This window comes from Miniopterus natalensis, chromosome 7 (genome assembly GCF_054644295.1).
Source record: "Miniopterus natalensis isolate mMinNat1 chromosome 7, mMinNat1.hap1, whole genome shotgun sequence".
Lineage (NCBI taxonomy): Eukaryota > Metazoa > Chordata > Mammalia > Chiroptera > Miniopteridae > Miniopterus > Miniopterus natalensis.
The window spans coordinates 43,074,377-43,091,902 of record NC_142087.1 but is presented as its reverse complement, the minus strand read 5'-3'; the positions used below and the strand labels follow the sequence as shown (position 1 = coordinate 43,091,902).

The 17,526-nt window shown below is 36.1% G+C and overlaps 1 protein-coding gene across 1 annotated transcript in view; it reads right to left on the bottom strand.

Annotated features, from left to right (window-relative positions):
• The window catches only part of GREB1L (GREB1 like retinoic acid receptor coactivator), a 201,713-nt gene that overhangs the window by 84,405 nt on the left and 99,782 nt on the right, over positions 1–17,526 (bottom strand). The window contains exons 4-7 of the mRNA XM_087818992.1: positions 11,101–11,260; positions 10,640–10,837; positions 4,554–4,730; positions 1,727–1,903 (exon numbers count right to left, since the gene is read on the bottom strand). Of these exons, the coding sequence (XP_087675118.1) occupies positions 1,727–1,903; positions 4,554–4,730; positions 10,640–10,837; positions 11,101–11,257 (709 nt within the window). The 5' untranslated portion in view covers positions 11,258–11,260. The remainder of the gene's footprint in view (positions 1–1,726; positions 1,904–4,553; positions 4,731–10,639; positions 10,838–11,100; positions 11,261–17,526) is intronic.

Below are 17,526 nucleotides of genomic sequence, written 5' to 3'. Positions count from 1 at the left end.
TAGTATATGTGTATATAGACATACACAATTCCAATTCCAAAACAGCAACTGCTATAAATTTGAGGCTTCAGAAGCCACCCACTGTATCACAAACTATTTCACAGATATTCTTTCCCAGAAAGATGAATTGTCATAGAGCACTAAATAAGAAGTTAAAAATATTTTATGCAACTAAAACAAAAGCTGAAAAAGACAGTTAAAAGGCTGTGAGGTGCCCCGGCTGGTGTGGCTCGCTTTGTGGGAGCGTCATCCCATACACCTAAAGGTTGAGGGTTTGATTCACGGTCAGGGCACATACCTACATTGAGGGTTAGATCCCTGGTTGGGCAGCATAAGGGAAGGCAACCGACTGGTGTTTCTCTCAAGGCAACTGAGTGATGTTTCTCTCTCACATAGATGTTTCTCTCTCTCTCTTCCTTCCCCTTTCTCTAAAATCAAAAAGTGAGTCTTCGGGTGAAGATTAACAAAAAAACACAAAAAAAGGCAGGGAGGCAATACCTATCCTATTTTTGCTCTTTTATTAGTGTTCACGACATTTAAAATATTTTTTTTCTAGAGGAAAATTCTTTAAATTTTATTAGAACAAAGAGTTATTTATAACACACCATGCTTACGATTCAGTGGTCACAAGCTTTAAGCTGATACCTGGTTTGGAACACATAGCCATTTCCAAAGGAGTTATACAGTGTCACTTCAAATGCAACCCACATAATTACGGTCAAAGACTCAGGCAAATCTGCAGTTGTAATTTGAATTTATTATGCTCTTTTTCATGGTCAGGCCAAAATATTTCACAGACGACAAATAGAAACATTAAAAACAATTATTGTATTGTCTTTAAAATAGTGATATAAATAATGGAAAAAAAATCTCAGCATCTAAGAAACTGCTCAAAGAATAAAGATTCCACTGCATTAGAATAATGACTAGAACTTGTGTTAAATTCTATCAAACACATGAAGATGTGACATTTCCACTGGATTCATTCCTATAAATAAGCTAGTTAAGTTCTTCCTAACTAAAAGGAAATAAAACTTTGTCAACTGACAGTGCAATTTCCCAGGTATTATGAAGAGAGCATTATTTATTCTAAAGTACGCTTAGTTCTAATTAAAACAGAAAAATATAGATGCTTGAAAATGACCAAAGAACCTATTAAATAAAGTAGAAAGAGCATGGAACCAGGAAACTGACACTTTGAGGTCCTCTCCAAATGACAGAAAGAGTCCACCACCCTCACCCACCCTCTGGAAAGAGCTACACTCCACCTTCCCAAGAGACAAATACATGAAGACATGCACTTTCCTGAACTTGAATAGGCTCTATTTAAAAACCAAAAGCAGCCCGGCCGGGCATGGCTCAGCGGTTAAGCGTCGACCTAGGATCCAGGCGATCAGGGTTCGATTCCCGGTCAGGGCACATGCCCGGGTTGCGGGCTGCAGCCAATCAATGACTCTCTCATCATTGATGTTTCTGTCTCTCTCTCTCCCTCTCCTTTCCTCTCTCTGAAATCAATAAAGATATATTAAAAAAATAAATAAAATAAATAAAAATCAAAAGCAAACCTAATAACCTGTCAGAGGGCTTTGGATTTTTGGATAGCATTCTGAACTTGGGATATTTATCTGTATCACACCTGAATTCTGAACCCTGCCTGAGCCACTTGTCATTATGGTAACATCCTTGTTCCCTTTGCCTCCCTTTTCCTCCCAGAAGTTGGTGCTACCTTTCCAGCAGATAAGAGGTCCCTTCGACAGTACACCCTGGGAGCTTCTGACTAGGTAGTACTTTAAGTGCTTCTGCTTCTTTGGCTGGGTGGTGAGCTTCAAGTTAATGTGGTTGGAAAATTCCGTGAAATACCGAAATCCTCTTTCTCCACAGCCGATACAGTTTCCAGAAAACCCTGAAAGGAGGAAAACCCATAGATTTTGTTAGTTGTGTTTTCATCATATTAAACGAGGAAAGCTGAAAGGGTTTTCTTTAATATTAGGAACAAGACAAGGTTGTCTACTTTCACTACTTTTATTCAACATAGTGTTAGATGTCCTAGCCACAGCAATCAGACAATAAAAGAAATAAAAGTCATCCAATCTGGAAAGAAAAAGTAAAACTGCCATTATTTGCAGATGACGTAATACTATAAATAGAGAACCCTAAATATTCTACCAAAGAACTAAAAGAACTGATCAGTGAATTCAGTAAAGTAGCAGGATACAAAATTAATATTCAGAAATCAACTTCATTTTTATATACCAATAACAGACTATGAGAAAGAGAAATTTAAAAGACAATCTAATTTACAGTTGCATCAAAAAATAAAATGTCTAGAAATAAATTTAACAGAGGAGGTAAAAGATCTGTACTCAAAAAATTATATCACACTGAAAAAAGAAATTGAAGAAGATACCAATAAATGGAAGCATACAGCATGCTCATGGGTAGGAAGAATTAACATGGTTAAAATGCCCATGCCACCCAAAGCTACCTACAGATTCAATGCAATCCCTCTCAAAATATCAATGACATCTGGCTATAGTAATCAAATATCAATACCATAAGGCTATAGGAATCAAAACAGCATGGTACTGGCATAAAAACAGACACACAGATCAATGGAGCAGAATAGAGAGCCTAGAACTAAACCATGCCTAGATGGTCAATTAATATATGGCAAAAGAGGCAAGAATATACAATGGAGTAAGTACAATCTATTCAATAAATGGTGTTGGAAAAACTGAACAGATACATGGGGGGGGAGAGAAACTGGACCACCTTTGCACACCATATACAAAAATAAACTCCAAATGCATTGAAGACTTAAATATAAGACCTGAAATCATAAAACTACTAAAGAAAACATAGGCAGCATACTCTCTGACTTGCTCTTAGCAACATTTTTTCTGATGTATCTCCTCAGGCAAGGAAACCAGAAGAAAAAAATAAACAAATGGGACTACATCAAACTAAAAAGTTTTTGTACAGCAAAGGAAACCATCAACAAAACGAAAAGACAATCTACTGAAAGGGAGAATACATTTGCCAATGATACATCTGATAAGGGGTTAATATCCAAAATTTATAAAGAACTCATACAATTCAACATCCAAAAACCAATCTCATTAAAAAATAGATAGAAGACCTGAATAGAACTTCTCGAAAGAGGACATCTGACAGTCAATAGACATATGAAAAAATGCTCAGCATCACTAATAGTCAGAGAAATGGAAATCCACAATGAGATATCACCTCACACCTGTCAGAATGGCTATCATCAATAAATCAACAAACAACAGGTGTTGGTGAGAATGTGAAGAAAAGGGAACCCTTGTGCACCACTGTGGGATTGCAAATTGGTGCAGCCACTGTGGAAAACAGTATGGAGGTTCCCCCTAAATTAAAAATGGAATTTCTGTATAACCTAGTGATTCCACTTCTAGGTAAATGCTGAAGAAATCCAAAACACTAATTTGAAAAGATATGTGCATCCCTATGTTTATTGCAGCATTATTTGCAATAGCTAAGATATGGAAGCAACCCAAGTGCCCATCCATAGATGATTGGATAAAGAAGATTCGGTACATATATGCAATGGGATATTACTTGGCAATAAAAAAGAACAAAATCTTACCATTTGAAGCAACCAATGGATAGACTTACAGGGCATTATGCTAAGAGAAATAAGTCAGACAGAGAAAGACAAATACCATATGATTTCACTTATATGTGGAATATAAAAAAGAAAACAAATGAACAAACAAAACACAAACAAACTCATAGACACAGAGAACAGACTGAGGGTTTGCTAGATAGGAGGGGGTTGTGGGGCTGGGTGAAAAAGGTGAAGGGATTAAGAAGTACAATTTGATAGTTACAAAATAGTCACGTGGATGTAAATAAAATACATTACACCAGAAAGTAAAACAATTCTGAGATAAAAGTATATGTTATTTTACGCTATATTCCTGGTTATTTTGGATGAACTAATGCTAAATATAAAATGAGAATCACATCAACCAAGTATAGTCATAAATAATGGGTGGTATGCAAAAACTACAAATAACTTACAAAGTAGATAATCCACAGCCGAATAATTGAGAACTGATTTGACATCAGGTCCAGATCAGTGACTATAGAGAGTGAATCCTACTTGGTTTTACAAAATATTAATTTTTAATAATTGCATGGTGTCCTTTAATGTCTGGTTTTTAAAAGTCTCTTCATTAAAGCAAGTGTTTTGAGAATGAATAAAAAATAAAAGCTAACTTTTAGGAAGTTAATAAAAGGAAAAAATGTTTCAGACTGGAACTAAACTATACAGGGTGGGGCAAAAGTAGGTTTACATTTGTTTGTATGGAAAATAATACAATAAATAATAAATAATAATACAAGAATAAACTGTTTCAACTACTCAGAACTGTAAACCTACTTTTGCCACATCCTGTATATTCCTCAACTAATTCTGCAATTTTTAAAAAGTTCTGTTACAATTCAAAATAAACTTGTATTTTAACTCCTTCATCTTGGAAGGACTATTATAGGTGTGAAATACTCACCTAAAAGTGCATTTTTTCCATGATCATCTGGTAGAAATCGCTTGTCTACAGCACACACTAGGATGTGTTCAGGAAGATTGGGAGACTTAGCCCCCACCAGAAGGAATCCTGCTGGGATGTCAATTTGTTCCATACACAGAGACACCAAACGCAAATCCTTTCCCGCTTGACAAAAACCTAAAAACCGGGAATAAGGACACAGAGAAATGTTCAGGGAGGTTAAAACACTTTATAACTCATTTGGAGCGCAGATTTACCTGTGGGAATCACTATTAAGGACTAAATTTAAAGCCCATAAACTCCAACTAGGAGACAAATCTATTATATGTGCCCCTCTGAGCAGAGCAGAAAAGATGCTAGAAGTAGGTATTCTGATTGGTGCAGCCAACAATGACAACTTTTATATTTTCTGTCCACAGGTAAGGATGTGATAAAGATACAGCAAACTCTGAAAAGTATGTAATTTTTATGTGCTTGTAATATAGTATTTTAACTTTCAATGCAAATTCACTTCTCTAAACAGGGATGGTCAAAGATCAGAGATGCTCTCCATTTCACATAGGAAGAGACTGAAGCTCGTAGTTTGGTGACTCATAAATGAATGGGCCAGGAATAGAATTCAGAACAGTTAGGTTATTTTCACTCGTTATGATATGAAATGACAATATATGACAAAAACCTTATATATCTTTGGATACCATAACGTATTATAGTAATTCATTAGTTTATGATTTATTAAAAATAATTTGCAACAGATGCTGTTCTAGGTCTGGGGATACAGATATCTTCCTCTAAGAACTCATATTGTAGTTAACTGGAAGAATGTATAAGGTACTGATAATCACAAAACAATATTACAGCCCTGGCTGGTGTGGCTCAGTTGGTTGAGTGTCGTCCCATGCACCAAAAGGTCAACTGTTAGATTCCCAGTCAGGGCACACACCCAGGTTGAAGGTTTGATCCCTGGTCAGGGCATGTTTGGAAGCAACAGATCAATGTTTCTCTCTTACACTAATGTTTCTCTCTCTTTCCCTTCCTCTCTCCCTAAAATCAGTAAAAACATACTTAAAAACACACACAATATTACGGAGGATTGCTGTTTTCTACTACATATCACTGATCTCCACATCTTCAGGGACATGATCCTCCCTGCATTCTAATGATGTGATTTCCCTGGAGAGTTCCAGTTTGATCTGGAGCTAGCACCTGACCCAAGCTGGGCCACTGTAGCTGATCAGTCCAGGGAAGGGCACCTGACATAATACAGGCCAATCAAAGCCTTTTCTTTAAGACTTCTGAACATGGAACCAGAGAGGGCATGGCTTGGTTAGCTCTGTGGCAGCGCTGTTCCTTGCCCTATGAGACAAGTCTGTCAGCAGAGACAGGAGGGACGGGGGTATCGTTCTGGTGGAGTTTGGATCCCGGGAGCCCAGCTGTAACTGCCTTTCCCATGGTTTGGTCGGGACGTCTTTTGCTTTGGAATTCTTCCAATAACTTCTTCATTCTGCCTAAGCTAGTCTGAGTTGGGTTTCTGTCACTTGCAACCAAATTAGGCTGAACAAAAGTATGATATGTGCTATTTGAGGGAGTCGCAGGAGGGGGAGAATGAACCCCTAACTCTACATGCAAACCAGAGGCGACCACTATCACCGCTGCCCAGTATAAAGTAGAGAAGAGCCATGCTAGATCCATCCCAGCATCAGTTCATATTTTGACAGTAGCCAAATACCAACAAACAACTGGATGCCATCAGTTAGTATATGAGAAATGAAAAGAAAACAACACCCACACTTTGTATGAAGCTGTGGTGCATATAAAGGTACTTATGTGGTCTGGATCATCAAACCACAAAAGCAGACAAAATAAAATTGGAAAAAGTCAACAGAAGAAAGACTAAAATGATAATGACAATGGAGTTCAACTATGTCAAGCTTGTGGATGCCCTTTTAACATTAAAAAAATTCAAATCTAACTTTTAGTGTTCAGGAACTGAGAATAATAATGTCAAAATGTTTTTGTGAATTCTTTAACAATTTTAAATGAATATGTATTTTATTATTCACAATATCACCTGTATTTATTTTGAAAAATAGTCATTTTTATATATCAGTCATATTAGTTATTCAGTTTACAAAACATTTTTGGAGGCTATGGATACATAAACCCCTTGAAAAAAATCTGCAGCCCCCACCCCCATTAAGAGGATTCACACTTTATTTTGAACTTTGGAAGTTGGAAGTTGATAATGATGATGATGATGATACAATCATGATATTGATGGCAGCTAAAATTTATGGAGCACTTAACATAGGCCAGGTACAGTGCTAAACACTATTTAGAGTATGTTATTTAACCCTCTCAACAACTCTAGGTAGGTACTACTATCTCCTTTTTATAGATGGAGAAACTGAGGCTCAAAAAGGTTAGGGAACTTGCCCAAGGTTACATAATAGTCCAGTAATGTTTAGTGATATAAGATATGGGAAGTTTACTATATGGAAACAGATGAAAAACATACTATTCAACTTAGCTAAAGAAAAGCTAGGAACAGTTATAATCCAGAACTAAAACTATGAGGAGTGAACATAGTCCTTTTCACCAAATTCTAAAATACTAAATGTAGGAGGCATTTTAAAGTCTTAAAAGGAACACTAATTTTTAAATCAAAGGAATTATTAATTTACACATAGACAATAAAACTAGAAACACATTTCTCCTAAGAAGTATCACCTTTATTATGATTTGCTCCAAAAAGCAGAATATATAATATCTTCCCAAAGTCAGTGATGAGAGGTTTACGATTGCCTGTTGATGGAAAACAGAATGCTTGGGGAGTTGTCTCTGTCACTAAGTAGTAATACAACCCTGATTCACTCTACATTAGAAAGAGCGAACTACTTAGAACCACAAGTCTGTACCAATTTATACTAATCTGCAAATTATTACAAGCCTTTTTGACTACCAGAGTTATATTGAACCACAAGATCATCAGATATAGCATTCTTCAACAAGTGATTATAAACTACCAGGTATTTAAGGTATTCCAAGATACTTGGGAATTATAAGTGAAACTTAAATAGATATCATTACCAATTTCTAAAACCTAGTAAATAACAATTCTAATATCCTACTTTTAAAACAGAATGTTCTGAGGACCTTCCATCCTACACATGTAGGGATAGTACAAACTAGTTAAATGAACTCAGGACTTACTCGGTTGAAAACCATGCCTGTGTGTGATTTTTACTATAACATAATTTTAAGTTGTTTTTTATTGTATTGATATGTTGCTTAATTTATGCCCAGGATAATTTGTTGGAAAACTCAGGGAACACTGAGTCTTTTAATGAACACAAAACGAATAATTTTACAATTATGCCTAAAGGTGCTGTTTGCTAGATATGAAAGTTAGATCCCCACTCAAATAAGATTATATAAAATGTACCAGTATGTTTCTAGGACCAAAACTAGCAATGTTAAGTCAAATATTTAGTGATTATATTTCAATTTGGCTTTTTATGTGGGACAGAAGCGTGTCATTTGCAGAGAAATTCTGCAAGCAGCAGCCCCCAAATTTTTCATCACATAGAGCAAAAAGCATAAATTATTTAAAAAATAGTAGAGGGCTTCTCTTTAATAAACTCCATCTGCATTTTCTTAAGAAAAGTAGCCAAGGTTTTCACTTCACAGAACAGATTTGCATTCTCCAATTATCTCCAACTTGAAGGTTACGGGAATAATCTAAATGGGAGGAGGGCAAAGTTTACTGAAACAGCTGTAAACACAAACTAAAGTAATCAAGGCAGTATTTGGAGGCCGAAAATTTGGTTGCCCTTCACCCTTTTAGACAATCAACTGCTTCCCAGCAGGGTAGGAACCTACACTATTCCAATAATTTACATAAGAAATTAGCAACCAAAATTTACATCTGAATGGTAACCCCCAGAAGTCCATCAGGTGTTAAGTATCTGCTTATCTAAATTACCTCTAAAAATAGCTTCAGCTTCCTTTAAGCCTTAGGTAAATAGAGGATTTCCCATGACAGGAAGGTGCTCCACTGAAGCTAGTCCAGCATTACATTGCCCTATTCCCTAATATTTTTATAAGGAAAATTTCAGGGCTTTAAGTGAGAAGACTCTTAGAACTACCTTAGAATGAGCCAAATTGAAAGAGCCATGGATGAACTATAAATTATTAAATTATAAATGATGTCTTTTGTTTTTAATGCCTACCCTTAGGTGAATTAAAGGGGGAAAACAAATAATGGACATGTAATTAATTATAAGAAACCAAAGTAGCTGATGGAATCTAAGTGTAGCTAGTATCTTGGGATTGTCTTAGAATATGAATCTTGTGCTTAGGTGAAATAGCTTTTTTCTTAGAAAAAATGCTCCTCTAAGTTTCTTCCTTTAACTTTATAATAACTATTACCCTTCTCTTATACTTCACAGAATCACTTGCTATCTGCTAGATCACTGAGTTTATATCTTGGTGAGTCCTAAACAGCCTTCTGTACCTGGTTATATAGTATATCAATGATGCCAGACACCCCAAAGGCAGTCTAAAAACATACCTAGAGCACAGGAAAAACAGGGGAACTCCTCCCCCATTTTTGGTATAAATTTTGATATTTCACAATGATCCTCTAAAGCTTTTATTCTGCTTCTATTTAATTCTTACACAGAACAAGATTCTTGATGACAATCCAACAATATTTTAAGCATTATTTCCACTTCTAGCTGTTACTGATCGACCAATTAAATAAAAGGCATGAAAAGGGACATAAAACAGGTAAGTGGAAACCAGATGCCAGTCACCTCCCACACCTCTACAGGGTTAAAGGTCTGTAATACATACATCGGTAATGAGTAAATCCATGTGTATTATACTATATTAAGTCTGGGCAAAAGAAACCAATTATGTGGAAGCAAATTCATAACAAATGATGTGCTGGAAGTAGGCCCAACTCCAAGAGCAGTAGTACTTAATCGTTAGAGACCACCTGTAGTGAAGCAAGCAAAGATAAACTACAAGGAAGATTACTCAGGTTTCCTAATCCCCTAGGTAGTTTATCAGATGAGAGGGAAGGATGGAGGGAGGGAGGCAGAAAGAGAGGGAGGGGGGAGAGCAAATAGGAGGAGGGAGAGATAGAGATAGAGAATTGGTGGGGGGAGGGGGAGAGAGAGAGATCAAAGAAAAAAATAAAACTTTCAAACAGTGCAAACTCATTCATCTGTCTTGGCATATTTGAATCTCTAGTTTATCCAGATTATTTTCACTTCAAACTTTGTAGAGGGAATGTCCTGAAATTTTACCCCCTCCTCTTCTTCTTCCTTCTACCCTCAAGATTTTCAAGTCAGTCTGGGTATAATAGTTATACTCTGTCTAATATGGATAAAATAGAATCCACATACTAATTAGGGTTGGAAGGCCAGGAAACAGCACTGTATACCACGAAATGCAGAAAATAGAGTATAATTTAAGTTGTGGTATCATCAAAACCATGAAATACTGAAATGTTTTATATTATGATTAGGATCTTCTTTTTAAAAGTGCGGTTAGAGTGTTGGTAGAAGAGGTGGTTGACAAAATAAAACTGGATTATCAAAACATGTGCATTTTTCTCTTCTATAGATAACAACATTTGGATGAGTGTTCAAAATAAATGGAAAAGGTAAATATACAGCATCTGATAGCTCTGTTATTATTTTGAGGGTAGAAAAGAAAGAAGTAGGAAAAGAAAACATTTTAAAAGTTCCTAAAGTAGTACCATTCTTGCAGGAAGTACCTGGAGTACTAGAAAAAACGCGACCTGGGTCTAGGCTGCCATTGTCACATACCATCTGGAAAAGCCAGTAACTGCTGTGAATCTTAGTCTCTTCATCTATAAGATGGGGTGATAATACTTGTCTTTCTTATAACACCTGCTATGAAGTCATAGGAGATAACATGAGTAAGTGCATAATTATTCCTCATTCCTTTCAGTAATTACTGTTTTCTAGCCTTGAGCACCACATCTAATGATTGGAAACTAGTCAGGCAATATTAGAGGGATTGGGAAAAAAAACCACAAAATGGAAACCCACCATCTGTAGTGCAAGACCCTTCTGGGGCAGGTTTTTGTGAGTAAGGAATTGGTGGGCTATTTGAATCAGACATGTCTTCATCATCTTCATCATCTTCCATTTCATTAACTGTTAGATTGTTAGAAAAATCCAGGCTTCCATTTTGAGTGTAGCGGTGTACCAAGTCTTTATCCAGATCCTCCACCTTAGGTTTTACATCTGGGTAAGCAAATAAATCGTTTTTACATAATTAAAAAATAATCACGTTTTATTTTATTTTATTAAAAAATAAATCAATTTAATAAAAAAAAAAGATGTTTAGGAAAGATAACCAAAAGAAAAATTCATAGTTCTGAAAGACATCTGAAAACAAGTAGACTAGCATTTTCTAACAATTAACCAGTTTATTTCAGAGGTCCCCAATTTAGAAGGCCCACTTCTTTTAAAAGGAGTCTAGGGATGTGTGGGATTGAGAAACTTACCTGCAGGTGAGAATGGATGCTGGTCAGGGTCCAAGTACAGTTGGGAAAAAATTGGCCGTGGTACCACACTACTACATCTCAGAGAGGCTTCTATGGAATTGTGGAGAGCTTCCTCAAACCGAGCAGATTTCAGTTGCCCAGCATATGAATTCCCCATTGTCTACATCAGCATTGCCCCCAAAAAAGAGGAAGAAAGAAGACAATTTATATAGAGGACCAAATATCTGCAAAGTACATATATAGCTGAAATAAACTATATTCATGTATCTTAAGATATGAACTATAAATACATCTTGTTATAACAATTTGTATAAATTATTAGTTATCATGTCATGTTGCTGTTTTCAGTCCAAACACATTTCAAAAGCCACTTTAAAGGATCTTGTATCTGAGAATCAAACAGTAATAAATGCTTTACATCAAGGTTCTCCAACCAGTAAATCGAGATTGACCTGTCAATTGTGAAGCCCAACCTGGTGACAACTGGGCCACACCTCCACCTTAAAACTGGTGGGCTACCATAACCCCATACCAACTCTATCAATGGTTTCAGAATAAATCTCTAATTACTTCTCTCTCTACTAAGATCTTATTACCCTAGGGGGAAAGAAAGACTTTTCTCTGTAAAAAAAGGAGAAAGCTTTAGGATGATATATTTAATTAACAAATTTCTGAAAGCAAGATTTGAGCCTTTTAAACTCAGAGGACTAATTTATGTAGCACCAGCATTTATTTGAAAACACTGTTGTGTCTTTTGCCCCATCTGAACCACAATCTTATTTGAGACTCTTCAGGAGAAGATTATAGTAAGAAGTTCTGAAGTCATGGCCTTTAATTCTCATCACTAGTACTTGTATAGAGCTTTCTAGTTATAAAATTTCCCACATAACTACAATTTATTGGGTGCTAACTGTTGGCTAACAATTCTCAAAGTATGGTCTGAGGTCCCTGAGACGCTTTCTGGGGTCCATGAGGTCAAAACCCTTTTCAGACTATTACTAGGATATTATTTGCCTTTTTCACTCTCATCTCTCATATGTGTACAGTAAAATTTTTCAGAGACTGCATGATGTGTAGCATTGCAACAGATTGAATGCAGATAGACTACTCTTCTCACTAACTTTTTTTTTAAAGAAATAGCTATTTTTCATAAAATATGTTATGTTGATACATGATGGGTTTATTATTTTTAAATTAATAAACATTTCTTAGTTTTAATTTCTAATAAATATAATCCACATAAATAAAATTCAGTTTTTTAGAGTATAAAGGGGCTCTGAGGTGAAAAGTTTGAGAAACTGTTGAGCTCGGCAGTACACTAAGCACTTTATAAAGATTATTTACCTAATCCTCAGTATTCTGAAGTAGGTATGACCTCTTCCCACTTCATAGATTAAAAAACTAAAGCTTGGAGAAGCCAAGTGACTTTGTCCACTATCACACAACTGGTAAGGGTTGGACCGAAGACTCAGTATCTAGCCATGTGATGACAAATACTGCCCTTCTATAGTAATATATAGGCTCAACTTGGGTAAATCTCATTTCAAGAAAGGCAATTTTGAGAATATCTAGGCCCTACTTTTCCCAACAAAGTGAGGGATAGATATTAAATTCCATCTGGAATTCCAACTCTGACTGGCTCCCTGGAGGAAGTCCCTGGAGGAATGGTTGAGAAGGACCCGGTGTACGCATCTGGGCTCAGCAGGAGAGGGAGCCATTACCCAGTGGTGATGACTCATAGAAGACATACATAATCCTACAAGAGCATTAGCAATACTCAGAAGAAGACAAAGAAAAATAACCAAGGAGAGATTTGGTAGAGTGAAAGGAACTGACCAAGTTTATTCCAAATGAAAACATAACTGGGCATTGTTAAAAATGATAATGTGAAGAATTACGGAACTGACTTGAGACTTCTTTAGTGCTTAGTATGACGCTATCCCTTCTCATTGACAATTCAGTGCTATCCTTGAACATGTAGTTATTTTTGGTTTTTGTGCTGTTCTTTATTATTTTTTATTGAATTTGTTGAGGTGACATTAATAAAATCATATAGGTTTTGTGAGTACAATTCTATAATACATCACCTGTATATTGTACTGCGTGTTCACCACCCCAAGTCAAGCCTCCTTCTGTCACCATTCATCCCCCTATACTCTACTCTCTTCTATCTCCCTCCATTTTCCCTTCCCCTCTGGTAATCATCCTGCTTTGTCTGTGTGTATGAGATGGTTTTTTTTTTCTCCTTAATCCCTTCACCTTTTCCCCCAGCCCCACAAACGCCCTCTCCTCTGTTAGTCTGTTCTCTAACAGTCCAACTGTTAGTCTGTTCTCTATCTATGAGTCTGTTTCTATTTTGCTTGTTAGTTTATTTTTGCAGTTTTGAAAAATACACTTCTATTCAAAAAAGATGGTAAGAACAAGTGAATTTGCAAAGTGAATATTCCCTCTGCCCCTTTCTGGTTCTCCAGGATTCCAGGGAAAATAAAATTCATTCCAGTGCTTGGACTGAGAACCTCTCATTAAGAGTTGGAATTTCTACTACAGCCTTCTAGCATAATACTCCAAACTATTTCCCCCAGTTACGGTATACTTGCACTGACTCAACTGCACTCCCTCAACAAGTTTCTCTTTTGACCAAAGATAAATATTTTCAAGGTACTGCAGTTGGCTATTTGTAAAGGTTAAGTTTTAATAATAACTATCTGGAGGAGATAAACAATTTTTTAAAAAGTATTTTTAAAAGGATCATAACAGTTAGTGACAAGAAAGAACAAGAAAAACACTAATTAAAAAATGCATAATCCCTGGCTGGGTAGTTCAGTTGGTTAGAGCGTCGTCCCAATATGCCAAGGTTTCAGGTTCGATCCACAGTCAAGGCACATACAAGAATTAACCAATAGCCTGGCCAGGCGTGGCTCAGCGGTTGAGCGTCCACCTAGGATCCAGGCAATCAGGGTTTGATTCCCGGTCAGGGCACATGCCCGGGCTGCGGGCTACCTGATCAATGACTCTCTCATCATTGATGTTTCTGTCTCTTTCTCCCTCTCCTTTCCTCTCTCTGAAATCAATAAAGATATATTTTTTTAAAAAAAAGAATTAACCAATAAATGAATAAATAAGTGGAACAACAAATCAATTGTTTCTCTCTCTAAAAATAAATCAATAAATAATAAATCATGGACATGCTAAAAGAAAAAGAACTGCATCTAAGACACTACTTTAGGGTTGCCTGGTTTAACAGCTAGTTAGGCTATGGAGCAGGTAGATGGGGATATATATATATATTAAGTAATAACTCATTTTTTAAAAGGTTTCAAATTTGCATTTCCAAGCATTATCTACTAAAAAGTCCAAGAAGCAATGGCAATTCAATAACAATAAGCACTTCCCAGTACCCTGATTGTGGTTTAATAATATCATTCCCACTGAAAAGAATCAAGACTCCTAGAAGGTATGGCCAGTTCCAGGTCTAGGGCAGGAAATACACAAGATGAGCCTTGAACACCTTGTTCCAGAGAGCAAAGAAGCTGTCAAGGACTAATGGGTCATGTCAGAAGACATAGGCGTCAACATGAAGTGTTCCCATGGGCCAAAGATTAGAGAAATTCAACATAAAAGGAAAAAAATGCAATGGACTGAAGCATATTTAAAATGTAAAAACTCACTAATTTTGATATTCAAGGAGAGCATTCCTTTTGGAAAACAAAATAAAACAAAAACAAAGCACCTAATTGAACCCTACTACAAGGAAAAGGGAAGAGTGAAGCATTTATCCTGCTCTTCCTGTACTTCAAAGTTACCAAATAGTCCTGTTATGGAGAAAGAGTTTTTTTTTGTGTATGTGTGTGTTTTAAATGAAGAATTCTAACTATAATAAATGTGGAAAGAATGACAGAATTATAAAACTACCACATTGCAACCCTTAATGTAAAATTCACTTTGACAATGATAATAAGTGACACCATCAGATAAAAAACTGATGGGGAACTTTATAACAGAGGGATCAGGCTGACACCTGCTGAACCCACTGATCAAGTTTAGCACCACTAGAAGTGAGGCAATGAGAGGCTGTGTGCCTCTCCATGGGAGATAATATGAAACACACACATCACCTAGGAAGTATTCCTGCCAGTGGGTGTAATGACTGTAGTCCAACCTCTAGAGCTAACTTTCATTTATAGGATAGACGAACAAGTGCACAAAACCACAAGCAGATTCATAATGAAAGGACAGGTGGACAGAGCAAGTGATCTAGATTCTGCAACATGCCAACCTTATCCAGTTTGTAAATGATGAAACCAGGGTTCAGATTTAGACTCAAATGCCCATGTTTTCCCCCCACTAAAATATGCTATTTGAAATAGGAAAAAAGGTGAAAGTGAAGATGATAAATTCTATGTGTGGGGTATGTGTATATAGTTGTTTTTTGTTTGAGGTTTGTTTTTTTAAGGCACAATTTATTGCCTATTTGCCAGGAATAGTACTAAAAAGACAACTTTGTATAACTTGTCAGTTTTCTGTTAACCTTTTTCTCTACTGATATTGTCACCCACTTTCCAAACTTTAACAAGCATCCACCCAGCCAGACAGCATTTATAGAAATCCTACTATCAAAGTGGTTAAGCACATAGGCTCTGGAGTCAGTTGACCTTAATTCAGATCCTGTACCCACTAACCTGTATGAAATTGGGCAATTTGCTTAGTCTCTCATCTGTAAAATGGGGTAATACAACTAATGTCATAGGTTTTTGTGAGAATACGTGAAATTTTACACACAGAGAAAGTTTTCTGAATAGTGCCTGGCACAAAATAAATGTGCAGAAAATGTTAGAATAGTAAGGTGTGTGTGTTTTTCCAAGCACTGTGCTACATTGAGGCTACTAAGATAAAATACATTCCTTCTCTTTTATGTACTGGGCACTACAGTAGATTCTGGGGCGTTGTTTTAGGAACAAATGACCATCAACGTAAAAGTTCCAAAAGCTGCTATTTGATATTATATATAAATTATATATTGGGAAATTTTACAATGATATATACAAAACACTAATGTCCCTTAGAGCCAGCAGATTCTTTGGCTCTATGTAAGAAAATGACTTGATATAGACATCACTGTTTATATGCCCTTTCTCTTAAAAGTATTCACTAATGATTCCCTGGCTGCTGTTGCTCAGTGGTTAGAGCACCACCCCATGCGTCACAGGGTCATGGGTTCAATTCCCAGCAGGTTACATACCCAGGTTGCAGGTTTGATCCCTGGTTGGGGCGAGTGCTGTAGGCAACCAATCGATGTTTCTCTCCCACATTGATGTTTCTCTCTCCCCCTCTCCCTTTCTCTCTCTCTCTAGAATTAATGAAAACATCTCTCAGGTGACGATTAAAATATATATATATAAATATATATATATTCACTGATGAGAGTGATAATGTGTGACTACTAGACAAAGAAATCAAACATGGTTCTTGCTAGTTCTTGTGGAATCTGTAATCCAAAATTAAAAACAAGCGTATATTCACAGTTCTCTTTTGTGCTCTTTTTGCATTTCATTTCTTCTTTAAACTGACATTTGTCACTCTTAATAGTTGGATCTAGTATTTGTCTGACTCCCCTATTGGACTATGAGTTCTTGGGGGGGAAATATTTTGTTAAAAAATGGGAATAGAATTTTAAAAAATGAACACATTGAGCTTTTTTGTGTGTCTTATCCAATTATCCATTAAATGGATTTGAAGAGATATTATCTCTTTCCAAGCACATTCCAAAAATCACAAAGCTAACCATGCATTCAAAACAAAAGTTTTATTTCATTTTTATTCATCCTCCTTGCTAAGATATCTTTAGAAAATGCAAACAAATTAAAATACAAAATTTCCAGTCTAATAGTTCTGTACATTTAGAAGGCAAAAGTATCTTTGGTACTGAAATAAAAACCAGCCCTAATAACTTAATTTTATAATTAACCATTTTTACCAATATACTTACAGATATGCAATATATCTTAAATTGTTACAGAAATAATTATTGTAATATGCCAACTCATTTAATAATTATTATTAAAAGCTGTCATAATTAAAAGATAAAGTACAATGCTATTTTTCTATTTTTCCTTTGTAACAAAGAGTTACATGTTACTACTGGAAATCTTTACTTTCTTCCTCCTTGAAATACCAGAAATTCTTCTGTAAAATAAACACATCTCATCAAGACTCTCTGGAACTAGTATAATTACCAGAGGCAATCCCTGTGTAAGATCAAAGAAGCAAAACAATAATAGGCAACATGTGACCTCTACCATGTCACCAGAGACCAATTTTTCAACCGGGAGAAGAGTCAATAATCCAGAACAGAAAACATTAAATAAGGCGAAATGCTTCCAAAGTGTGGTTTACCACATCCATCAAGGCTGCCACATTCAGAGAGTT